The following is a 27,886-nucleotide window of genomic DNA, read 5'->3' on the forward strand; positions in this document are numbered from 1 at the left end:
CCTCTACTTCTCACCATAAGGTCTACCAACCATTTCATATTAATTAAAAATAAGACATTTTTTCTTCTTCTAAAAACATTTATTACAAAATTTACACGTCTTAAATCCCTTATTACATTAATATGTAGGTACATTAACTGTCTTATCCACTATATCTAATGTGATACTACATAGTGATATAAACACCCACGCTTATTATAAGACGTTCTTTATCTTCTCCTATAAAGTTTGGCACCAACAGGAAACCAGACTGCATATTTAATAAACAAATGATTACTACAATTTTGTGATGGCTATTGAAATTGCATCATAGGAATAGAAGGCAACAAAGGAAGAACCTACAAAATGCAATTGTTCCGAGTTACATGAGCAACAGATATGGAATTTAGGTATACAATTCGAGTGAGTTTCAATAAAATAAAAATTTCCGCTTCCAAATAATTTTGCAGGGTATTTTTGTTTCAAATTATAAGAGAAACTGTCTTGGACAATTTTGCGGTGAGTAAATAAGCGCTTCACTCATATAAAAAACTTCATTAGACTATTCTAAATAATAGAGGGCACCTTAAGGAATGTTGCAAATTTAAATATCATTTTTATTCCAAAAAAATAAATTCCAGATAACATTAATTAAGTTGTGTAAAAAAATAAGCCACCATTTTTATCAAAATTTTCTTTCTGCTAAAATTCCTAAGAAACTAACATTTTATTAAAATATAATAAAATAGATTTACACCATAATGAAAAAGTTAAATTGTACTTATAAGTTGTATTGTTGTATTGTTGATTTTCACTAAAATAATACAATGAAAACATTGTTATTATGCATATTATTATGTTTATATTTTATAGCTCTATTTTAACTAAAGATTGGAATGATTTTTAGAAATTTTCAATAATTAACAAAAAAGTCTAAATAATTCTTAAAGAAAAATTTTATTTATTTTTATTTGATTTCAATGATGTTAAAATATTTTGAACAGCTACATATTTTTTAAATAAATAAATCGCAGTTCTTGCTTCTTCATAATTACTTAAAAATTATTTGTTCACTTACTGTTATTATGTATTTAGAATCTAATTTTGTAATCCTTAAAACTATTTTTACGGATTTTACTCGTGTCGTTCGTGACCAAGAAAACTGTAAAAAAAGCGTAATTAAACCCAAAAAATAATTTTAATTATTTTTACAACACGCGAAAACCCTAAAAATACTAGCCTTGTGATGTTTGTTTAATCAAAGTGTTTGTTTCGGTGAACGGAAGTACGGTGTCCGACATAGAAATAAGTGTCAAAAAATTAAATTATATTTTATAATACTTTTATGTACATACTATCAAGTGATGAAGTAATTAATTCTATATGAAAACTTTAAACTTCACAGGGTTGCCGTTTTAAAATTTAATTATAATTAGTTTAAAATTATGTAGTAAGAATATTAATGACTTTGTTTTCAACAAAAGAGCACGTCGGCTTGCTCGCAGCTGCTTTGTTGTTGTATTGTTCTATTTATTTGATAGGTACTTGCTTAGTTAGTACACGCATTTGAAATTCTACTAATCTTTGGTACATTTGATATACACAGATTTGTTGCCATTTAGGGATTTATAAAATTAAATGATTATATAAAAATTTTATTACTATTTGATTATATTTAATAATCATATATTTATTTGAAGATATTATTTAATAAATTAAGTAATCTTTATTGACATTTTTATACAAGAACATTTATTATAATGGAAGTCATAGATGCGATCTCGTAGCTCCGATTCTGTGATTCTATTTTGTACTTTAATTATGTATAATACTGTAATAGATTGTTGCCTTTTAGTTTCCCCAACTATTGTCTTGACTGAGACTTTTCTTGGAAACAGTACTTGATATTGCTTTGACAAATAAACATGTTACAGCGTGGTGTATGATTTATTGTATTTCTCAATAAAATAATATTGCAAAGGCCATATTCAGCAGTGGGCAGCTATAGATTAAAATGACATGACATCCAAATCGAAATAATTGAATTTGAATTTTATATTGTGTTGAATGCTTTCTCTGTGATTAATTTATCTGTGGAATCGCGGGATCCAAGGCGAATCTGTTTTCCCTTGGGGTTATCTGGGTCAGATCGTTCAGTCGAATCGTGCGGTCACGCGCGGACCGTAGCTGCGACACCGGACCGAAAAATACGAAAACCACAAATACCGATTACCGATCGCGAAGATATATACATATATTTTTATTGCTTAGATGGGTGGACGAGCTCACAGCCCACCTGGTGTTAAGTGGTTACTGGAGCCCATAGACATCTACAACGTAGACGCGCCACCCACCTTGAGATACAAGTTCTAAAGTCTCAGTATAGTTACAACGGCTGCCCCACCCTTCAAACCGAAACGCATTACTGCTTCACGGCAGAAATAGGCAGGGTGGTGGTGCCTACCCGTGCGGACTCACAAGTGGTCCTACCACCAGTAAAAAGACGGACCAATACTTGTGATGCCTAATACTAAATTAATATTATAATAAAATTATGATCGATGTTGATTCAGACACCGCGCGCAATGTACCACGAATAGAAATCAAGGGTCAACGACCTCGCTCGGTTTGCTTCAGTTTACTTAGGTAAACGAATAATAGTTTAAAAATATTGAAATAGTAAGTCTAATGACATAACATTAGCAATTTTAAGATTTCATATTAAAATAATCGAATATAAAATATTTTTATGGTGAGATCGATTGCGTGTTAATAAAATAATTCTAATTGTAAACGTTGATATTTTTTTTGTTTAATGGAATGACTGCGATTATTTTTAAAGTCGCATTAACTCTGGTATACCATATATATGGCATTCATAGAATAATTGAAGACATGAGTGGATAAAGCGGTTAAGTACTATATTTAAAATTTTGGAGTTTTTACATTGATTGAAGGTGTTATGTGCCTATAAGCCATATTAGACCTTAAAACTCCGGGTTTCAAGGCTATTTTTAGAAATTGCATGTGATGAAGAAGTTATGTCCGAAAAAAGTACAGGTAACAAAAGTTTGTGGCTAGTTTTTTCAAATTTAACGAATTGCATCATATCCCCTTCATCCACTCATGTCTTCAATTACTGGCGACTTCAATTGTGCTCTATAACAAAATGGAAAGATTTTTTTATTGCTTAGACGGGCGGACGAGCTCACAGCCCACCTGGTGTTAAGTGGTTACTGGAGCCCATAGACATCTACAACATAAATGCGCCACCCACCTTCAGATACAAGTTCTACGGTCTCAAGTATCTCAACGGCTGCCCCACCCTGCAAGCCGAAACGCATTACTGCTTCACGGCAGAAGTAAGTAGGGTGGTGGCACCTACCCGTGCGGATTCACAAGAGGTCCTACCACCAGTAAATGTGTTGTGTTCAATCAGCACAGCAGACTTATCGTTCCGTTGTCGCTTCCCAAGAGCAGCAGTCTGTTCATCGGCAGCACGGACATGCAGGTGAGGACCCCCTTGAAGGTGTCCGAGCGCAGCTTGGTGCTGGAGAAGCCGGCGTCCTGCTGCAGCGAGGTGTGCACTCCGATCCGGTTGTTGGTGGTTCCGGATATGAGCTCCTCGTTGTGCACGGATAGGCAGTGCACCGGCTCCGGGCTCCCTCTGAGCGTGGAACAACATTTGTGTTTAATTAGAACCGTGCAAGACTTATACTATACTAGTGGTGGGACGTCTTGTGAGTCCGCGCGGGTAGGTACCAGCACCCTGCCTATTTCTGGCATGAAACAGTAGGCAGACGAGCATACGACCCACCTGATGGAGAGTGGTTACCGTCACCCACGAACTTCAGCAATGCCAGGGGCAGAGCCAAGTCGCTACCTACCTGCCTTTACTGTTAAAAAAGTGAGACCTTAGAACGCATGTCTCAAGGTGGGTGGCGCATTTACGTTGTAGACGTCTATGAGCTCCGGTAATTACTTAACACCAGGTGGGTCATGAGCTCACCCATCTATCAAAGCAATAAAAAAAACCCGGTTTCGTTCCCGGCCGAAATCGGGATTGGAGAATGTCTTTTTTTTTTATTGCTTAGATGGGTGGACGAGCTCACAGCCCACCTGGTGTCAAATGGTTACTGGAGCCCATAGACATCTACAACGTAAATACGCCACCCACCTTGAGATATCATTTCTAAAGTCTCAGTATATTTACAACGGCTGCCCCACCCTTCAAACCGAAACGCATTACTGCTTCACGGCAGAAATAGGCGGGGCCGTGGTACCTGCCCGCACGAACTCACAAGAGGTCCTACCACCAGTAAGAGAGAGAGATTCTGAGATTACTTCAAATATGAGATGAGTTCTCCATCGTCCGGCTTCCACAAGGCAGTCACTTGGTCCAGCCCGGAGCTGAGCAGCCTGTGCTGGTCTACTGCAGCCAGACGCAGCACCTTCAATTAAACCAGCAATGGATTAATAAAACTAGCGGTATGTAGGGACCACAAATGTCCCCATAGCAACTAATAATTATAACTAGTCAGGTCATAAGTATTGTCACACAGTAAAAACTTTTCTTTTAGAATGCTGGCCACAAAAAAGTTTATTGAATTCGAATTTCGAATTGTTCATGAAAATAAAAATGTATACTTTTAGAATTTTACTTATTTTTAAATATGGAGTGGACGCTTAAAGAAGACCGTGTTGCATTTATGGCGTTACATCGTTGCGGTTACGCGCCAATTCAAATTTTTAACATACTGAAAAACTTGAATATAACCAAAAGATTCGTTTATCGTACCATCAAACGATACAATGAAGACTCTAGTGTGGATGACAGGTCAAGAAGTGGTCGCCCTCGGTCTGTTAGGACTCCAGCAGTGATAAAAGCTGTGAAGGCGCGAATTCAAAGAAATCCCAAACGTAAGCAGAAACTGTTGGCCCTTCAGATGGGGTTAAGCAGAACCACGGTGAAAAGGGTGTTAAATGAAGACTTAGGGCTTCGGGCATATCGAAGAAAAACAGGACATCGTTTGAATGCTCGTCTAATGGACCTGAGACTGAAGAGATGCCGCGCTTTGTTGAAGCGGTACGCGGGAAAAAAATATCGGGATTTTTTTTTTTTGGATGAAAAAATTTTTACCGTTGAAGAGAGCTACAACAAACAAAATGATAAGGTGTACGCACACAGTAGTGAAGAAGCGAGCAACCGTATTCCGCGTGTCCAACGAGGTCATTTTCCATCCTCGCTCATGGTATGGTTGGGAGTTTCTTATTGGGGCTTAACAGAGGTACATTTTTGTGAGAAAGGTGTAAAAACGAATGCAGTTGTGTATCAAAATACAGTCCTGACGAACCTTGTGCAACCTGTTTCTCATACCATGTTCAATAACAGGCACTGGGTATTCCAACAAGATTCGGCGCCAGCTCATAGAGCGAAGAGCACACAAGACTGGCTGGCGGCGCGTGAAATCGACTTCATCCGGCACGAAGACTGGCCCTTCTCCAGTCCAGATTTGAATCCGTTAGATTACAAGATATGGCAACACTTGGAGGAAAAGGCGTGCTCAAAGCCTCATCCCAATTTGGAGTCACTCAAGACATCCTTGATTAAGGCAGCTGCCGATATTGACATGGACCTCGTTCGTGCTGCGATAGACGACTGGCCGCGCAGATTGAAGGCCAGTATTCAAAATCACGGAGGTCATTTTGAATAAACTTTAGTGTCATAAGAATCTATATTTTGTTAAGTTCATTTTGGTATATTAATGGTTACATAATGAATAAACTTGTTTCAATTATTTTACATTAAACATGTGACAGAATTTATGACCTGACTAGGTATGTATATGTTATTTTTTATTTTTTTATTTCTTATTACCCTTGTAGGCAGACGAGCATACGGCCCACCTGATGGTGAGTGATTACCGTCGCCCATGGACTTCAGCAATGCCAGGGGCAGAGCCAAGCCGCTGCCTACCTGTTAGCAGTAATTATATTGCAATGATGCAACGCCAGTCTCGGGATTGTCGGGCTGTTGATAGCACGTTAGGTTGTAATCCCATTATACGTTAGTCACTTAGCTGAACACGTGTCTTATTAATCCTTGCCCGATACAGAGACTCAACAGGTACATTTATTGAAGAAATATTTTTAATAAGTATTTACAGATAAGCCGTTTAAGTTATTTGTGGGTTTGGAATGGGTGCTCTGTGCCATTCCCCTAAAAATAGTGAAGTAAATAACTTAAATGGCATACGTGAATTATGACGTTATGATTCCATCTAGCGCGTCCTTTAGTCTAGGATGAAACTAAAATGCTTAAGGATTTCTTATTTCGGAATTGACTTTAGTTTTTTTTTTTTTTTTCGGTCATATTTGTGTTTTTTTTAATGCTTATATAAAGAAAACGTATAATTCGTGTAATTTAAATAAATACAAAATAGCATAATATTATTCGTTAAAGTAACTTTGCTTGGCCCCTTATAGCAGCACTGCGATCTAGCGGAGGGGCCACCTGATGGTGAACGGTTACCGTCGCTTTATGTTTTTAACATTCTCGATAGCGTAAAAGTTAACTCAATTTTGGAATTGGAACGTTTGCCTACGTTTGCAGCTAGGGGCGCTGTTCCAACTGCATACAAATTTGAGTTAACTTTTACGCTATCGAGAGCGTTAAAAAGCTCGCTTTAAGCATGTGGGCACGTCGCGCGGCCGGCGTACCTCTCCATCGTGCGGCTTCCAGGCGGCGAGCGGCAGGCCGGTGCGCAGCTCCAGCACGGCCACGTGTCCGCTGGCGAGCCCGCACGCCACCCAGCGCGCGTCCCACGCGCACATGCAGCGGATGTACGTGCTGCCGCCGGACCACAGCTGCGGACCCGCCCACATAGAGACTTTAATCCACAACATTCCGACACTTTTTTTTCCTACCTAAGCTGAGAGCCTTGAGAGGCTATTTCAGCGTAACCTTAACTAGTAAGTGAGCTCGCGAAGCTCAAGCCTGACGACGTTGCTAACACGAACCCTAGCAAAAGCCGTACTTCGCAGAATCTACCACCAGATCGGAAACGCGACCCACTAAGAAGATCCGGCGAGAAACTCAGTGAGCTGCGTCTCAGGGTTAATTTACTTGTCGAGCCCTTCACATACAATAGACTAAGCACTCTATCTTACTAACACTCGCTTGAACAGTTGCTACCTCGCGCTCGCACCTACAGCGGGGCCTCAAAGTGTCTGGCAAGATGTAAGAACCATTAAAACTGTCTGGCTATTGGGGTAACATATTTTTATAGGTGCCTAAGTAACATATATAAACTTCAGCTTTTATAGTATAACGAAAGTATGTATAATTAAAATTTATTAGAGTTTAGGGGTGTCTGGCAGGGGGTAGCAACTGTAAAAAGTGTCCGGCAATGGAAATCGTGATTTCTAAAGATATTCTGGAGTAAATAATAATAAAAATTAACTTTATACTTTAACGAATTTAAGGTACTATTTTATATACCTTTACTGCCTCCTACCTGCCCACGTTCGACAGTTGCCCATGTTGGAAACATACACAGAGAAACTTTCAGCTTTTATAAAATAACGAAGGTCTGGCTGTCGCGGGCTCTTGGGCTATAAATAAAACCACAATACTACACATCGAAAAAGAAGTTTCACTTCATTCACGTGCGCCAAGTTGCACGCGCATCGTTTTTTTGCTAGTTCATTTGACGACGCCTTTAAAAGGACATTCGGTTGGATACATACATATTGAAATCCTATTTATCAATTTGTATGTACCGATATACCGATTAAATACGCGAGTATAGGAATTCAGTGGCATTTTGCGATGGAAGCGCGAATAAGGAGCTTTTACTGTACTCTAGTTAACGTTTAAAAGTAGACTTATATCTGACTAGCTGTACCCGACTGCTTCGCTGGGCATTTAAAATTAACATTATTCTTTCTCACCCCCACAAACATTCTCATCATTAACGCCCCCACAACTGGTGTAGGGAGTTCAACGCTCATATAAATATTAGCCTATCCATTAAATACATGTGTTTTCTCCATGGATACCAAGTTTCAAGTCAATCGGATACATGGTTCAGTAGTTATAACGGAACATCCGTAAAAACCACTGTAGATTTATACATTAGTATAGATATAGATAGGGTAGCTTACCTTAAGCTCGTAGGAGTGGTTGGGGTCGCGTGCGTCTATGACCCTGACGGTGGCGTCGTTGGTGGCGGCCACCACGGTCGAGGAGGCGCCCGGCAGCGCGCGGACTATGCTCACGGGACTCTTGATGCTGTCCAGCTACAAAGTCATCACATCACTACCACAACACTATGCTTTTTTTTTTTTATAACAACTAAGAGGCAAACGAGCAAGACGGGTCACCTGATGGTAAGTGATTCACCGCCGCCCACGGTCACCAGCGTTTACGCCAGTGCGTTGCCTACCCTTCAGATAGGAATATGCTCTTTTCTTGAATAACCCAATGTCGCAGTTGTTGGGGAAGACCACTGATGGCAACGAATTCCAGAGATTTACTGTGCGTGGCAGAAAACTGTTTTTAAAACGCATTGTACTGGAACGCCAACCATCCAGATGGTGCGGATGATAGTTCCGGCGAGACGATCGGTTGCGAAAATCAGCGGCTTCTATTAAATTGAACAACTCCTCGGAACACTCCCCATTGTAAATTCTGTAAAGTATGCATAGGGAAGATAGATCCCTACGCAGTGCCAAAGGATCTAGCCGATCGGCAAGTTCAGGATCGTCGACATAGCTTTGACAGTGAATCTATTTAATGTTACGCCGGCAAAAAAAATTAAAATAATAATAATAAAATTAACTTACCTGTGAAACAACACTCTCCATGAACGGGTCCCATATGTGCACAACGGAGTCGGTTGAGACGGCTAGACGCTGCGACTCTATGAACGAAAGAGACAGAACGCCCTTCTTGTGCCCCGTGTACGTCCAGTTGCACTGCGTTGTGGCGTTGCCGTCGCCCTAGGTATAATAAAGGATAGTATCCAAAGGTGGTAGATTCTGTGAAGCACCATTCTTGCTGGGGTCGGTGTTAGCAACTCTCTCAAATTGAGCCCCGTGAGCTCTCCTACTAGCCAGGGCGTAACTGGAATAGACCCCAAGGCTACCAAGTAATGGTGCATTTATAAAACTATAGATCTATAAAACTATTAAGGAGTAAGTTATTATTTTTTTTGCTTATACATGTTGACAAGCTTACGGCCTACCTTAAAATGAAACGCATTACTGCTTCACGGCGGAAAAGGGGGAAGTGGTGGTACCTACCCGTGCGGACTCACAAGAAGTCCTACAACCAGTAATTACGCAAGTTATAATTTTGCGAGTTTGATTTTTATTCTACGATGTTATTCCTTCACCGTGGAAGTCAATCGTGAAAATTTGTTAAGTACGTATTATATTGGAAAAATTGGTACCCGCCGGCGGGATTCGAACGTGGTAACTATTTAACGGCCTTTGATATACCCCACATGTACTCTAGAAATACAATTTTGAACAATACAATTTTTACTAGAAATTGAAGCCCTTATTTGAATCAAAGGCTTCTGTTTGAATGCGTTTGACATTCACAACGCGATGAGGCACTAGGATGCCTAACACTGGACACATCGTATCTTCAAGTTTGGAAACAGGGTCCAGTAACTTAGTTATTACTGGTGGTGGGACCTCGTGTGAGTCCGCGCGGGTAGGTACCACCACCCCGCCTATTTCAGCAGTGAAGCAGTAATGCGTTGCGGTTTAAAGGGTGGGGCAGCCGTTGTAACTATACTGAGACCTTAGAACTTATATCTCAAGGTGGGTGGCGCATGTACGTTGTGGATGTCTATGAGCTCCAATAATCACTTAACACCGGGTGGGCTGTGAGCTCGTCTACCCATCTAAGCAAAAAAATAAATAAAAAAAGCTAGGAATCCGTCAGTACCAGTCACCCCGTACCTTGGGCACCACAGACCACATCACGCGATCCTTTTTTCCACCTGCAGAAGGAGCCATTACCTGATTCCTCAGAGACCAGAGCTTGACCGTTTTATCCTTCGATCCGCTCATGAAGCTGTGCTCGTTGTCTAGACAATGTATCGACTTGACCGAATGCGTGTGCCCCGCGAACGTCTGTAGCTTGATCTGTTTTAAATTGAATCCTGTGTCCTTATCGGCACGGCCTATTTCATGTTCCCAATAGATCAGCCAATCGCCGCGTAAATGTCTGTAAGCATACAATCGCGTTTTACCTATAGACATTTTATAAATAGACATTATGTGGTATACTTAAGGTCCATTTAGATATATCGCATTCAAAGCTTCGAAATTGGATTCTCCAATAGAGGTAGCTCTATAGTAGTTAAATCACATGAAAGACAACAAACCCAAGTCTTTATCATAGAAAGACTGACGTGCCGTAATCTTTTACATTCACAATCACTAATCAACAAGGCAATCGGGATGTTTTCTTTTTTTGTTTCATTTTATATCAGAGACTGTTTGGGATTGTTTCTGCTAGACAGTAAAGAATATGAGTCTTCACTGTTTTGCCAAATTAATAGATGTATTTATTTCAGTTATAACAAATATTAAAAATATATATCAAGCATATTCCAAAAACTTCGCAAAAAAAATCCAACTAGAGACTAATCTATTTATCGATATTTTATTTTTTTTAAAGTCACAAAATCGACTGACCTTTCGCTTTTAACACCGTTATCCATTTTGTACGAGACCACGTCGAAGCCCTCCCCTTGTCCGGCGAGTTCGGTACCCACGTCGCTGGCGACGTCTATTCGGTTCCCGACCAGGGTGACGTTGGAACCGAAGCTGTTCGAGCTGGAGATGTGGTCCGCGGGCGCGTCGTGCGGGCGGCTGGGCGTCGCGCCGGCCCGGCGACACAGGGGCTCGTCGCTATACGAGGACTGCACGCGCTTGTCTGCACGCACTATCTGAAGAGGGGAGCTGAAATCGTTTCCGTACACATTAGAGATGTGTAGCTCCTGAGTGAGTGATATAGAACATACTATATATATTACTGGTGGTAGGACCTCTTGTGAGTCAGCGCGGGTGGATACCACCACCCTGCCTATTTCTGCCGTGAAGCAGTAATGCGTTTCGGTTTGAAGGGTGGGGCAGCCGTTGTAACTATACTTGAAACCTTAGAACTTATATCTCAAGGTGGGTGGCGCATTTGCGTGATGTCTATGGGCTCCAGTAACCACTTAACACCAGGTGGGCTGTAAAGCTCGTCCACCAATCTAAGCAATAAAAAAATTTATATTTATGACTCCCACCGATAGAATGTATCACTAACTCACACTAGCTCCGAATGTATCAGTAACTCAGCTCTAGCTCACTAGATCACTAGCTATTTGTCTCGTGACATGTATCGCGAATTGATGAGCGAATGAAAGAAAAATGTATGAGTGAGATAGATGCATTGTGTGGCCGTTCACTTCACGCTAATTTCGTTTCGACGTATTGGATTGTCAAAAAAACGTGTACATTATTTCTATAGGAGCAAAGCTTAACATAACTCATGTGTTTTTTTAAACTAAATTTATATCTGCTTTATTCTTACATAGAAATGAACAGTAATGAAAAATGACGTAATTTACCCGTAAAAGTTATTTTTAATTTTGTTAATATGAAGTCACCTTATTGAATGATTCTGTTCGTATTTTCTGCATAAACCTTTCACGGTGTCCAAGTTTTTGAGGCAGCGTTCCATGGTCTCCGTGCCGACCAGACGCGTGAAACTCGTGTAGGTTTTGTGAGCCAACTCTTCGTCGAATACCATTAGTAATTCCTCTTGGGCCTGGAAATTATTCCACATCATTCTCATCACATATATTCGACTAACATATACGATATCTAAGTTATTAATGAGGTCATCTACTAGGAACTATTTGATTACTGTTAACCCTGTCACCTGTTAGAAACCAAGAGTAGAAGTTAAAAGTCGTCGTGGCCTAAAGGATAAGACGTCCGGTGCATTCGTGTTGAGCGATGCACCGGTGTTCGAATCCCGCAGGCGGGTACCAATTTTTGTAATGAAATACGTACATAACACATATTCACGATTGACTTCCACGGTGAAGGAATAACATCGTGTAATAAAAAATGAAACCCGCAAAATTATAATTTGCGCAATTACTGGTGGTAGGAGCTCTTGTGAGTCCGCGCGGGTAGGTACCACCACCCTGCCTATTTCTGTCGTGAAGCAGTAATGCGTTTCTAGAACTCATATCCTTTATATTTTTATTGCTTAGATTGGTGGACGAGCTCACAGCCCATCTGGTGTTAAGTGGTTACTGGAGCCCATAGACATCTACAACGTAAATGCGCCACCCACCTTGAGATACGAGCTTTAAGGTCTCAGTATAGTTACAACGGCTGCCCCACCCTTTAAGCCGAAACGCATTACTGCTTCACGGCAGAAATAGGCAAGGTGGTGGTACCTACCCGTGCGAACTCACAAGAGGTCCTACCACCAGTAATCTAATATCATATCTATTACGTTGTAGATGTCTATGAGCTCTGATAACCACTTAACACTAGGCTGTGAGCTCGTCCACGCATCGACTCAATAAAAAAAAATATCTCACGGTGAGCGTCCCTGAGTCTGGCTGCGCGGTGACCCTGGGCGGCGTGCAGGCCAGGTCGGGGCGGTCGGGCAGGTCGGCCCGCACCACGCGCCCGTCCTGCACGCGCCACTCCGCGGTCGTGCCGTCACGACATATCTCCAGGAAGCCTTCCTTCGGGTCTTGACCGTCGGGGTCTTGTGTCTGATGAATTCAACAAGAATATCTTATCAAATTTAAGAGATTTTTTGGTATTTGAAATGACAAGCTGCAACGTATATGGGGAAATATAACCCAAGGACGATTGACGGGTCATAATGCTAAATCTCTATGCAGAATGACAAGAGAATATGCTACACCAACCTCACATAATGTTGGATAAGAACAAGAAGAAAAAAATACCTACCAACCACTCCACACTTCGGTCTCTTATAGGTATTTTCTTTTTCGGTGCCCTTTAATCCAGTTTCACAAAAGCATACATTTTGCCATAACGTTAGCGGACAGGATCCTATACACTGATCCGAGAGTCCATCACCCAAGATGTCATATCAAATCCTTGACAAGGCTGTCACAATCACAGTATATGTTATGTAAGGTTTATGTACCTGTTGTTACGCAGGTAAGAGTCGTCTATCGCCGAATAGTCGAACTAATATCGAAGGATCTAGTATCACCTAGAACGCTCGAGAAGTACAACGCCATCTATTGCCAGATAGCGGAAACACAATACTCGAAATGTGTCGAATATTCTAGATAATTCTGGGGTGTGGTATCGACTATAAGAGTTGCAGAGATGGTACGCAGTGAGTCAGTAATCGGAACTACATCGAAGCGAAACAGCGAACGGATCACCTGAAGCGAAGCGGAAGAAGCGAATTGACAATTTTAAAGTGTTTTAAGTGCTCTATGTACAAATACAGTGTTAATTTGCACTTCGGTATAATTTTTTTATTTATCCCGAACCCCAGCGCGTAACACTATTCAATGCAAAATCTCCATAGTATTCAGTTAAGTTAATCTTACAAAAACCTAGTACCGCAAGTCCAATGAGCGCTCCAAGCACATATCTGGATCGACTTTTGCAAAGTCTTTTGACATTGACTTATGAACTCTTTGGTGTGCCTTGGCCCTGAGGTAAGCCTCAATTTCAGTCAAGTTTTAGTTTTAATGTATTTAGTACATAACATACTTTTATACTAATACACATTGTAGTATATGGTTTGGGACAGTATGGTATACATATTATATTATAATACGTGAAGCAAAACCTTTGTAGCCCTTTTTACGAAAATTGCGCCGACGGAGGAGTATGGAATTTCCCACACTTATAGAGAATATAGAGAAGAAGTGCAGAATGCTATATTTTTTTTATTATGCATAATAATACATTAAGTAAATAAAAAAACATTACACACACTACCATGTATTTGACACAACACATATAATAATATATAAAGTCTTCGTTTATTGTCAAACTTATGTTATTGTTTAAAGTCTGTGATCAAATTGAGAATAGATTAATATTATTTGCCTATAGGTTAGTCTTGGCGAAATCTGTGATTATAGAATTAAAATTGTCTTTAAAAATAGAACCAAAATAATCATCAAACTTATATTATAATTTCGATTAATTATAGTCGAATTTCGACTACTGGGGGACCACTAATATTATACTATTATATTATTATTTTATAATATCACAATAAAGCTCTTTGATGATAATAAAAAAATGTACTTACAGCCTCAGGATACAGGTCGTCTTGCTTCGGCCAGTTATCGATCTTACCGGTAGCTTTGTCGAATGCTAAGAAAAATCTGGAAAATTTAACAAATGTTGGTCACATGTATTAGTTAAATGGTATTTTCTGATGTAATTTGTCTTCATCTGATTCGGTATATGGCATGGTCTCTTTCGCAGCGTCCTTGGTCTTAAATAGAAATTAACAGGTAGAATGACTTAATAGCTAGATATGAGTAGATTCATAACATCACTAGTGTCGATGATACTTTAGTAAAATAGTAAAAATAGTTATTCGTTGGTACAACAAAATTGCGTGATGTCTCAAGCAAGCTGATCGGGAAAAACAAATATAAAATATTTTTAGAAACTAAGGGAAAGTCATTGGAACTTGTGCTAGACACAGACAGCACTATGTATAATGAACAATGATGTCAACGTTCAAAGCCGTCACACAATTTTTCTCGCCAATCAATTGGCTAAAACTAGATAGGGCATCTTCTTTCGATTCCCACAACCATATAGATGTGTGGCGGGAGCCATCACAAACGCAAGATATCTGACAGATGCCTGAATCTCGCTTACGACATTTTCAAGATAAGTGACGACCTGACTTCAGAAATGCCAGGCCGCTGCCTACCGCTTAATACTCTCCACAAGCCTCGTTTGAAGAAGGACATGTCATAGCGCTCGGGAAACACCGTGGAGGGGAGCTCATTCCATAGCCGGATGGTGCGTGGAAAAAAAGACCTCTGGAAACGCACGACATCAACAATCAACTGACGTAAAAAGGAACGTTAGTTTTCGTTGCGTCTCTCCCCTCACCTCTGCAAGGCCGGCACGCACAGGTGTCTCCTCGTCATCTCCGGCCCCACCCTCAGCGCCAGCACGTGCAGCGCGGAGACCAGCTTCCGGCAGACCGCGCGCCGCGCCACCGCGCCGTTGGGGTACGCGCATCGAGACGTGGACGACAGGCGGAGGGCCGGCTGGAGAATTATTTTTAAAAACGTGTCCTGGAATTTGAACAAAGGACAAATTTTTCAATGCTTGTATGCTTATATGGGTTGACTAGCTCACAGCCCACCTGGTGTTAAGTGGTTACTGGAGCCCATAGACATCTACAAACGTAAATGCCCCACCCACCTTGCGATATAAGTTCCAAGGTCTCAAGTATAGCTACAACGGCTGCCCCACCCTTCAAACCGAAACGCATTACTGCTTCACGGCAGAAATAGGCGGGGTGGTGGTACCTACCCGTGCGGATTCACAAAAGATCCTACCACCAGTAAAGTTGGACGGCGACACTGAATAAACCCTACAATTGAGTCTGAACGTCGACCCATAACCAGTATCACAATGGGCGGTCTTATTGTTACACGAAACAGTTTTTTTAATGCGGTTCATACTGTTTAGAGCAATCCTAAACATGACACTTTATATAATTGTTGTTAGTGTGGGAACACACTATACTCTACTCCAATCACGAAGTCCCTTTGAACACTTCTTAGAACGTAATTCCTCACGTTTCGCATAATTTGATTATTTTTGAAGTGAAAACTTCTTTAGAATCGTTGTGATTTCAAACCGGATGCAACGGAAAAAACGACAGGTAAGAGACACAAATACAAAAATGTGTAGGATGAAGCCAGCAAAGAATGAGACAGAAATATACATAGTATTTAATACAGCGCCATCTGTGAGATTTTTTAATACTAACGTGTGTATGAAAGCTCTTGTAGTGAATTTTAATTTAGGATTATACGTGAAATTAAAATATCAATTCACAGAGGGCGCTACCTTACAATTATTTACTAATGACAAAATTTTACATATACTTAAGACGTTTAGGATAATTGTATTTTAATTTTGGAAGGTTTCACTTCTAACACGTGTGAATTGCACAAATTTGGTAATTTTTTTGTTCATGGTCGTAAATCATCGAGATATAGACAAACTTTTATATTAATATGGAAGGAGAAAACATATTGCGCCGACTGGTGACTGGGAGAAGGGCAGGAGAATGATTAGTTATTTTAGAATTACAAATGTTTAGATAAACATAGCAAACCACTGACTACCTGCAGTTGCTCCATGATCTTGACATCGGACATGTAAGGCACCAAATATTTGACCAATTGCAAGCAGGCGACCACCCCGCCCTCTAGCGGGGCGGACAGCCTCCTCCTACAAGACGCTATCAGCTCGCCCATGTGCGGCAAATATTGAAAAATTATTAATTGTTCCCCATACATAGCTGGAAAAAGCATGCGGTAATTAAAATCAAATTAAATCACTTTTTTAAGTATAATAATAATATAATTAAATATTTGTTTGTTTGTTTTGTTTTCTGAGTGAAAGAAAAGTTTCTAAAGGTAATGTAGATCGATCGAGTTTTCGATCGATTTCCAGACAAAGTCTTGTACAGCAGTATTAGACAAGTTGATAATGTTAATTAAATTAGTGTATTTAGCAAAACACAGAAAGGGCGTGGCGGGGTTTTAACTGACTTAGTGATACTTACCGACGATGGAAGTAAGACAATTTATCACTTTCACAGCACTCTTATCGCCCACGACTCTGCTGTTTACTATTGATATATCATCGAAGTCATCTCTCTCGTCTCCTTCCCATGGAATTAAGTTATCTTTCCCAATATAGCACAGCGTCAGCATTTTAAGTAAATTCCTCGTGATGTACCTGCAAGTGAGCACTGGACCGAGCCTGTGGGCCAGCCAGATCAGACTCTCCGAGCTCATATCCGATATTTTACACGAACTGTTCTCTTTGAACCTCATATTGCCTTCGCAGAAATTAAAGGTTTCCATATTCTGAACGTCTGTGTTCTTCGAGAACTCTAGACTCTTCACTTGCCGCGAATGAGACTCCCTCCGCACCTCGATATCTGATGGATTCTCCTCCGCGAAACGCAAGTAGCTAGTGAACATTGATTTTGTCGGTATGTCTATCGTGGGAGATGTCGGTTTCTTGGTGACCGACGCATCAATGTTTTCTTCGTTCGTGATAATAACACTGTGATCTTTTGCGTTAGGAGTCAAATATTTTGTAGTACTCGGGGATATGCGATCTCTCGATGGCGAAGGAGTGTGAGCCTCCTGGACGTTGGAACCATACGAATCAATCGATTCTGTGGGGGACTTGCTCCGGCAGTTTGTGCTCGGTCTATCCTTGTCACTTTCGAAGTGGAACAATTCGTTTTCACTGCGATTATCAATGTCCTTCTCTTTGCTATTGTTCACTTCTATGGCCTTCTCAACGATAGGAGTAGTAATATTCTCAGATCCATACGAGGTGTCCGGTGAAAATATGTCAGTGGCGGTCGACAAAGCGCTTTTTAGATTATCGTCAGAGTACCTCGGCTTCTTGTTAGCCATTGCACGTTTGTGATTCAAATGTCCCGGTGAATTAATTTCACTGGACACATCTTTGTAACCCCCGACAGCTTCGACTAAATGCTGCGTGAAATTGTCCAGGAAACATTGAAGACCCAACCTGACCATTAATTGTAGCAAAAAGATGTGATGATATAGTTTAACAAGTTTCTGTTTGTTTGTGAGCGCCGTCGCGGTTGTGTCGTCGGCGTCAGTCAGCTTGTGCTGTTCCGGTCGGTCTACGACAAAATCATCATCTTCATACAAATTGAGGATGTATTTCATCAAGTTCTTTCGCGTCTCGTTCGGTCCCAGAGCCTTGCTGACGACGTCAAACAAATACCAAGCTGCCAACACCGAAGTTTCCTTATTCTGCAGAAATTCGACATAGTGTGCCAGGAATATGTCCATGACATCGAATTGAGTGTTCCTCTCGATCTGATTTAGAAGAACGTCTAAATGTGTGACGCACGCCATTATCTTCCCTTCGGCGATCTGCTGTGCGAAAAACGTCTTTGCCTTGTCGATGTTCTGATATTTATCACACTGAATTCCATCGCATACGTAACACGAAAGTATGTTCAATTCGTTACTAGTTAACTCATATTCGTGTAAAGCGCTCAGTAGCCTGTACAGAACTGTGAAACTCTGAGGAAATGGGATCAAGTGTTGGGCCAATAACGGCTGCAACGTTTGCGCTGGGGTCGGATAGGGAAGACCTTTGTCGGTGACGGGGTTCTTTTTAAATAGCTCGTCTCGTATACACAATCCGTCCTTGAAACTTAAGCTCGGTTGCTGCACGTCGAGTAGTAGGGAGGCCATGTAAGTCACGCATTTAGGTAACGCGTTAAAATTGTATTTGAATACGGTCCTGCAGCATTTGTATCTATCGATGAAATCTTCGTGGAACGTCCTGAGCGGACGCATCTGCGCGTGCAAGAATATCTCGACGATGAGACAACCGATAACGAGCATATCTTGTTTGCGATTTTCAGTTATGAACTGCTTGTAGATCGCGGCGTCCGTCGTGTACCTAGTGACGAACGAACGATTCTTTCTCTTCTTAAAAATCGATTCTAAATGCGTGTCGTGATTTAATTTCTTTATATAATCGTACGAGCCGAGAAACATGCGATTAGTAAACGAATTATCATCGTTTCGCTCCGAGTTTTTAATGGCGGATCCCTTTGCTTTACCGTCCTGTTGGGACTTGAATGAATCGAGATTTTCTTTTTCGTCCTTTTCGTTCGCTTTGCTGAAAAAGCATTTCGTTTTGAAGTTATCCAATGCCTCCAGAGCCTGTATTGAAGCGACTGGGTTAAATTCTTTCGGTAAATAAATAACGCCTTTTCCCATTTCCGATCTTTGGACCCTGTAGTGCCTCGAATGGGAGGAGGCCCTACTCTCGGTGACTTGTTGGGAATCGTCGGTGATGGGAGTTTTGGAGAGGGAGCGCGCGCGACTGCTGCCCTTGTGTCGGGATCTGTGACGTTGCGGAGGCACGTGCAGACAAGACACGTGTTGGGGGACGCCGGCCGGCTCCTCCTCATCATCGGAGACCTCATCAGAGCTCTCGTTTTTAACTGATTTCTCTGTAAAACAATTAAAAAACTGCTTTGTCGAAATTGGATGGGAGCAAAGGATCTTACATGATAACGATTATACTAGCTATTAATCAGAAACACCAGGCTTTCATTTGGTCTGATCGATGGGGAGAGGTGTCACTGGTGACGCTGTGTGGAGTATAAGTTCTTAAGATCCCTGGAGTCCGTTGATCTTTACGGTTAAAGAAATTCGAATCACATTTTTAACGTAACAAATGAAATAAATAAATCTTAAAGTTTCATATCAAAATCTTAGAAGGAACGGGATGGGTTGTGACCGCTTAATTTATCCTAGCGGAGACAAAGCTCGGGTAAGGGTAAGAGTCCCAGTTTCCCTATCTACGTGGAGGCTGTACATACTGTAAGCGCGCGAGTTCATGTCCATTGGTGCCAGAGGCGACGGGCAGGGGACAGCTCGCCCCACCTTCACCCGTCTCGGTCGAGTGTTGTCCTTGACGGTTGTGACGCGCGCTTATCGATATCGAAAATTTACGCTAACTATTTAACCATGACTACTCCGCTTCCAACAAGTTCAGATAGAAAAAAGCTACTGAAAAAAGATACATACTGATTCCGACTCTGATCTGTCGGCTGTCGTTTCATTTGAATGATTGAATTGGAATTTAAAAAATATTTTTCTGTGTTAGAAATAAACAAGTAATTACTTATCACATTTATTTTATTTCATAACTGGCAAAATTACCTTAAGTTACATTAAACCAAATTGACAGCTGTTGACTAAATCGGTGGTTATTATCGACAGTACCATAATTAACTAGGTCACAGCACTACTGCGTTCCTAAGGATGGGCATGAACTCGCGCGCCTACTGTAGGTCTCGAGGGGTCGGTCGGCGAGCACAGAACTCACTAGCGTCCCTCGGCAGGGTCCAGTGCAGCGCGGGCGGCGCGGGGGGCGCAGCACGGGGCGCGCGGGGCGGGTGCGGCGCCGCGAACAGCTGCACCGTGCCGCCGCGCCGCAGCCGCGTGTGCCCGTCGACTAGCGACAGGCAAACGTTCTTCGCTTTGACAGACGCTTGACCTGACAACCTGGTGGTCAATAACATGTTTTATGGCAGATCCTTGGCAGTTCCAGCCGCAGAGTCGAACCGCTGACTTCTCAGCATTAAGACTTCTGATACACCACCCTTCACGCCCAAATTCATTATTGTTTTACGGCATAATTGTATAAGGGTGGTGATACCAACCTATGCAGTCTCAGTTCACCTCATATCACAGATATCACAAAATAGTTTTTTTTTTAAAGAATGTAATATTATTGCCCATGAACATTCCAGTTCGAAAGTAGTTCGTTGAAAGAAGACATTTTCAAACGGATGTGAAGCATTTTTGAATGTTTACATAAAACTACGCGGTGATGCAATTCAAATCGACATTCCTTGTATATAACTGACAGTTTCACAACAACCACATATTACCGAATAACAAATCGGGTCGGTGCTTACTTATAACCAAAAGTGATGTCTATCCAATGGTGCAGGTTCTCCGACACGTGGGTGCTCTCCAAGGCCTCTCGATGTTTAGTTATAAAGTCCTCGACGCACGAAGCCCATGAGGGTATGCCTAAATCCTAAAATTACATAATTATAAATAATTGAAGACAAGAGTGGATGAAGGGGTTAAGTACGATTTTTAAGATTTTTGTGTTTTACATTGAATGAAAGTGTTATGTGCTTATAAACCATATTAGACCTTAAAACTCCGGGTTTAAGGGCTATTTTTAGAAATTATATGTAATGAAGGAGTTATGTACGAAGAACAGTAAGAAAAGTTTGATGCCCGTTTTGTCAAAATTAAAAAATTGTATCATATCCCCTTCATTCACTCATATCTTCAATTTATCTATCGCAAACCCGACTGAGTTCTCGCAGAGTTCACTAGTGTCGTATACATCTCTCATATTCTAGGTTATATATTACTGGTATAGTACAGTTCAAATTTTCTGTTTCATTATGTACACAGGGTAACTGATTACTCGGGTGGAAGAGTTTGCTAGCAATATTAACATTGTCAAAATATTCTCAACCCAATATAGGAATATGTTAATGGAAGGAATAAAATATGAAGCACTCGAGCTGTTCTTCAAACCAGGTTCCAGGAATCGTCAATAGCAGATAATAGCTGGTCTGTGGCCCGGCACACTGATATCCAATAGCAACGGTGACTAATCATTCAGTGTCAATTCAATTCAAGTCAAGTCAAGTCAAGTCAATTCAATCATTCATTCATTAATGTCAGTGAGTTGTATGAATTGTTTTATTATGTAAATATAGCGTTTCTTCAGGTTTAAATGTGTAATAACAGTGGTTTATTAACTGTTTAGCATAGTGAAAGTGCACCGATGTGAGAAAATATAATGAAGCCCCAGACGTGGCTTCTAAAGTTCTTACAAAAAGTTCACCAAACTCTTACTAAGCAATCACCATTTTATTGAGACTTTATTTCATCCCAATTGATTAACGTCTCAAATTAATCAAGATTGTCTCATATTGCTTTGAAAAATTATTTCATATAACAGAATTTTTATGTATTTAATAAGTTTTTTTTTTTAAAACTCGAGAATGGCAATTATGGCATCGCATGAAGCCAATTGCCATACTTAAAACTATAAGAATGCTGCTTTAAACCAATAATGCTAAATTAACTAACCGGTAAATCTTCATGTATACTTTTAAACACGGTCGGATCAGTGTAGAACTCCGGTATGCACTCGTCAGGGGTCCATTCTTGCATTCGTTGTATCGAAGCAGGATATTCGGCTGGCACCCATTTGTTGCGTACATATTTACATAATAGCTCTTTAGGAGTCCTGTTGGAGATTTTAATCTTGAATCGAATCTAGTTTTGTAAGTTTATTGAGCAAAATGTTTATCTCATTAATTTCAAATTTCGTCTACTTGTTACTGGCATTTCAAGGAAAGACTTTGCCATTGTACCACTATTTTTTGAGGTTCAAAACAAGGGGAGGTAAGGGCGGCGCAAATATGAAAACTTTTAAATGTGTTAAATGATCATTATTGTAACTCTCAGACACAGCCCACTGAGTTTCTCGCCGGATCTTCTCAGTGGGTCGCGTTTCCGATCCGGTGGTAGATTCTGCGAAGCACGGCTCTTGCTAGGGTTCGTGCTAGCATCGTCGTCAGGTTTGAGCCCCGTGAGCTCACCTACAAACGTTAGGGCGAAGCTGAAATAGCCTCTCAAGGCTATCAGCATAGGTACGAAAACAAAAAAAAAAAAGCAACAAATAGTGACAGAATTTGGCATGTTAAGTGTTAAGTGTAGTATTTTAATAATTTGTTTCCCTACCTATTAGCTGGTAACTTAAGGGACTATTCCAGCTGGACGGGTAACACCAAGAGCAGTGCTTGGCAGAAACTACCACCGAATCGGAATAGTGACCCACTGGGAAGATTCATTGGGTATGTTATTAGTTCACTCGTCGATCGGCTTCGACGAGGACGGCGACCGATGCTTGAAGACTTCAGTTATGAATAATTTATAAAGTGCAATTAAAAAGCACCGAAAGTGGTTCCAACAAGACCTGTTTAAAGCAACGGCGGCTTAGCGTTGCCCGTCGCCTTAAATCTATTACGGTTCAATATCAAGTTTTTAACTCTCATTTTATTATTTCAGATACCTCAAATACTTTACAATTTTCGTGGTCACGAATACTAATCTGTATAAAATAACTATCGATACATATTTTAAGGAAGATGGTAGGACAATTATAATTAAAATTATAATTTGCGTAATTACTGGTGGTAGGACCACTTGTGAGTCCGCGCGGATAGGTACCACCGCCCTGCCTATTTCTGCCGTGAAGCAGTAATGCGTTTCGGTTTAAAGGGTGGGGCAGCCGTTGTAACTATACTGAGACCTTAGAACTTGTATCTCAAAGTGGGTGGCGCATTTACGTTGTAGATGTCTATGGGCTCCAGTAACCACTTAACACCAGGTGGGCTGTGAGCTCATACACACATCTAAGCCATAAAAAAAAAAAAAACCGACTATCATAATGAACATATTTACAAACATACTTTTGCTGAAAACCATTTTGTAATGTACATAGATTAGTAATACGAACCTACGAGCCAAGTATACATAACAAGTGATATCAGATAATGCGTCTGACACATGATGCGGAATTTGATCAGCTGAGCTCGTGACGTCATATGTCATGTCCAGCTGATGGTCACCTTTGTTTAGGCGGTATTTTGATTTAGTAAGATCACGCCAATTTCGACCTGAAACGTATCCAAATTATAATAAGGTTTCGATTGACATTCGTTTAGAAATGGCAACTATATTATCTACTAGATATCTACTATTGAGGCTTGTCCTAATAAGCAGAGTTATGTATAATATTGAAAGGGTTTATGAATACATTGTTATAAACTGTGACAATAATATTTATGCCACAGCTTGAGACCTGGGATTGCTACTGCCCATAAGCCACAATAAGCGTAGGTTAAGACAGGTTAGCATGTAGGATGTAGGATGTAAGAAGATTTACTGTGAAAAGCAAAAAATGCGATAAAATAAAAATGATCTACAGTTACTATCAGACAATGAAATACACAAAAAACTAATTATATTATTTCATTAAAACAATATGTGTAATAATTACCACATCTAGATGAAAAATCAGTTACCCAAGGAACCATGAAATGCGTTTGTGGATCACTAGGACTTCTTCCAGCCAACACGTTGAGGTGTTTCAAGTAATCCAAATTCGATATCATACCATTTAGCCATAGCATACAAATCTTCTCCAATTTAACTGCGTTTTTACGCCAAGAACACTCATCATTGGACTGCGAAGTCTCTGAGTTTGGTAAAGTAACTTGATTCAACTGAGGTCTTCTTTTACTCTGTTCATATATGTCGGTAGGATCGAGGCAATGGATATTGTTCACAATCATGGGTACAACTTGTAGCCATAAGTTTTCCGATAAGTAAATATCTTGCAATGTCAAAGCTCCCAAGCTTAGGCCTCTGTCGCTCATGGCCTTTGCCAAGTTCAATAACTGATAAATAACAAACAATCCTCTCCCATAGTTTTTGTCAATTAAATTGGGAGTATAATTCAAACAATCTAAGAGATTGTTCTCATAGCTACCTCTATAAACTATAAAGAAGTTATTACTTGTTTCAAATATAAACATAGCAGCCAACAGATTATTATGTGTCTCATGAGGTTTTAGAACTATCATACTGGGTATAATTTCTTCATAACTAAAATCTTTGATCTTTATTAAGTTACAACAGTACAGTCTAAATAGTATCTCAGATGTTAGCTGATCGTGCTCGATTAAATTAACAGTTGAATTCTCTGTCCTGCTACTATCTGTATTTTGTGAATACTTTTTATAAGATTCTTTCCAGAGGCTTCTCTGGTTGCTCTGTGATACATACTGGAGTAATTGTGAGAATGTCAGTGGAGTTTCTAAAGTGTTTTCATTCAACTTATAGCGGGGCAGAGGTAGTACTTTAGATGATTTTTTACGTATAACCTGAAATCATTAGAATCATGAAATTTTTATTGCCGTTGTAAGCATGCAAGCCTTCATCATTACCATGGAAATCAACAAGAGGAGGGGTACAGCCAAGCTGATTCTTTTAATGGATATTTATTCAAAACAAACTCATTGAACTACTTTAACTTCTACATAATATAATATGTTCTAAAGGTATTAAGAAAGTCTATTGAAATATCTGATAAGGTAACTAATAGTCTGTTGCTGGAAAGTGGATTGATTGCTTTTTCACTTTTTGCATTGACATTTACATCTTCCACTTTATTTTGTACTTTAAAGTGTTCATCAAATGTTCTTTATTGGTGCTCGCTTTGCTGATACATAGAATTACTATTAAGAAACCAAATAAAACTTTAAATCCTATGACAGATAATTCACAATCATATTTTTCCATGATCTCAGTATATCTTGAAAAAAAGGCTTGAATTGATATTTTAATGCCATGTATTTAAGAGTTAATACGTACTTTAATGAACATTCTTCTGAATTGTTGATGCGTACTTTCATCGGGTTGCGAAACGTAAGAAACATTTGAAAAATTTTCATTTTCGATATTTAACCACTGTTTAATCCAACGTGTATGGACAGTGACTGCATAAACTCCAGGTGTTGACGTGGTTGTAACATTTTTACTACTTATATCTAATTCCTTTACAATATATTCCATTTCAAACAGAAACTACGATAATATTATTGTTTTTGTTTGTTGAGAAGGAAATATCATTTCATTGTAGGTAGTAGGTACCTACCTACTTTATCTTTGCATTGATAATTTTGACACATTCTTAACTAACAAATTGTCAAAAGTCAGTCAGCACAGAGTAGGATGGCAGTGGCTGTGTGTCGTTCGTGAATGACCGAAAAAAATACCTGGGCTACAAAAATGGTTTTGTACACGAACTAGTGACGCTGAAAAAACCAGTTAACCAGTTCATAAATGGATTTAGGAACAAGAAATTAACGAAAAAGTGTAATTATAATAAAAGTGAACCTTAGTTTTAAGAATAAATATTTATTTGCAATTGCTCGTTCATATCATTAATTTTATAAATATCTTACTAAACACACTACAAGCATGAGTATATCATTGTATTAACATATTATAGCTGCGTTTATGCTATCTTATTATTTATTTGTTATTACTAACAAGAAAGTGTTATTCTACTATCTTTAATATTTATTAGACAATGTTTTGATATGAAAATGTTCAGATGTATAATTTATTCTTTAAAACACAAACAACTGACAAAAAACTCAAATATTAAACATAAGTGTTAATATAAATTAACATTAATACTTTGAATGAATATTGTAATTGTTTATGTAAATTATTTTGTTAGCGCCATCTATTATCAGACTAGGTAATGATAATGTTTGCTAAAATGATTTAAAAGCATATTATTATGTAAAATAAATTCATCTCAATCATGTCATCATCATTATCCTGCCCTTCTCCCAGTCACCTGGGGTCGGCGCAACATGTTTTCTCCTTCCATACTCTTCTATCATATACCATTTCTTCGCTCACTCCCCTCTTACCCATATCGTTTTCTACACAATCCATCCATTTCTTCTTAGGTCTACCTCTTCCTCTAAATCCTTCCTCATTCATAGTTAACACTCTCTTAACAACCTCATTTTCATTTCATCTCATCACATGTCCATACCATCCCAAACGTGCACTCCTCAGCTTTTCTGTCACAGGTGCCACTTTCAGACTTCCTCTAACTTATATTTGTTCTCTAAATTCATCTCAATCATGTAAAATGCACTAAAATATTTATTCTGAATAGTACATGAATCGTTTCGTGGTTTCTTAACCTTATTCGATTTGTTTGTCTAAAGAGATTGTAGTTGCTATCATTTTCAAAAAATGGCTAATTGTGTAAAAATTAAGACAGTCCTTTTAGTAGTATTCACGCATTGTTTCGTAGTATTGTATTGTATCGTTGTAATGGATATTACCTATGAAAACCCTGGCTTATCGCCGATATGTAATATCTATGGTGCTAGCTACTGTTCAATTGTGTATAAAAAAGATTTCCTACCTGAGCTGGTAACCTTGAGAGGCTATGATACTAGCATAACCAAGCAAGTAGGTGAGCTCACGGGGCTCAAACCTGACGACGTTGTTAACACGAACCCTAGCAAGAACCGTGCTTTGCAGAATCTACCACCGGATCGGAAACGCGACCCACTGAGAAGATCCGGCGAGAAACTCAGTGGGCTGTGTCTGAGGGTTAATTTACTCATAGAGCCCTTCGTCGCAAGCGACGGGTTCGACGAGAACGATAACCGTTGCTTGAGGTACTTAAAAAAGCACCGTCAGTGGATCGGGAGGATCCGAAATGACGTGTTTAGGGCGACGTCGATTGTTTATCATTCGATCGGATATGCATAGTAGAAGTAAGAAGGATCGTCTTGTATAGAGGACAAGATGAAGTGTCCATCTATAAACAGCAAGTTTTTCTTGGAAGACTCACCCAAAATATCACTAGTGTAAGAAATAGAAATGATATACCTAACTAAAGCAGTTTTACACAGAGCGCAATGTGCTAGGTTGCAAATTTAATATTTTTTGTGGCTTGTGTAGTTAAAAAATATCCAGTATTTAAAATCTCAACTGTTTATTTTTATTACTATTTACGGAGGAAGCGTTTCTGTCCTACTTAGTTTAATATACTATTAAAATAGTTGGCGCTTTTTGTAAAATCTTTCCACTTGCTACTATGGCGCCACCTTAATTGACTCCCTTTTTCACTGAGCAAGTAATCACTACGTTATACCCTTTTCCGTGAACTATTTTGAATACACTGAGATGGTACTCTTTACCTAACTCCTTACTTCTGTTCTCCATACTTCAAGATAAGAGGCATTTCTAATACACTTTTAAGCAGATCCCATGTGTTAGATAAACAAAAAATTAAACTGTGAAAATTGTTTTAAATACTTCTAAATATTTTAATTTAGTAGTATATTCATGTGAAAAACTATATTTAGCATAACACACAT

The 27,886-nt window shown here is 39.7% G+C and overlaps 1 protein-coding gene across 2 annotated transcripts; it reads right to left on the minus strand.

The window, feature by feature from the left end:
• Positions 1 to 57: 57 nt before the first annotated feature.
• Positions 58 to 25,683, minus strand: Wdr81 (WD repeat domain 81). Of its 2 annotated transcripts, XM_028188040.2 has the most exons (19): positions 25,341 to 25,683; positions 23,965 to 24,850; positions 23,422 to 23,581; positions 21,987 to 22,146; positions 20,783 to 20,907; positions 20,188 to 20,366; positions 16,847 to 19,306; positions 16,404 to 16,579; positions 15,151 to 15,338; positions 14,327 to 14,402; positions 12,609 to 12,788; positions 11,658 to 11,818; positions 10,696 to 10,962; positions 10,015 to 10,222; positions 8,827 to 8,982; positions 8,146 to 8,280; positions 6,700 to 6,846; positions 4,324 to 4,430; positions 58 to 3,646 (listed from the first exon to the last, which is right to left on the minus strand). In XM_028188040.2, the coding sequence occupies exons 1-19, from the start codon at positions 25,539 to 25,541 to the stop codon at positions 3,415 to 3,417; spliced, it is 6,204 nt and encodes a 2,067-aa protein (XP_028043841.2). In that variant the 5' UTR covers positions 25,542 to 25,683; the 3' UTR covers positions 58 to 3,414. The 2 variants fall into 2 exon arrangements, with proteins under 2 accessions (XP_028043841.2, XP_089590424.1); XM_089734298.1 differs by lacking the exon at positions 25,341 to 25,683 and having other exon boundaries at positions 23,990 to 24,128.
• Positions 25,684 to 27,886: the final 2,203 nt, after the last annotated feature.

The sequence above is a fragment of the Bombyx mandarina genome, chromosome 17, assembly GCF_030267445.1.
Source record: "Bombyx mandarina strain Sakado chromosome 17, ASM3026744v2".
NCBI lineage: Eukaryota > Metazoa > Arthropoda > Insecta > Lepidoptera > Bombycidae > Bombyx > Bombyx mandarina.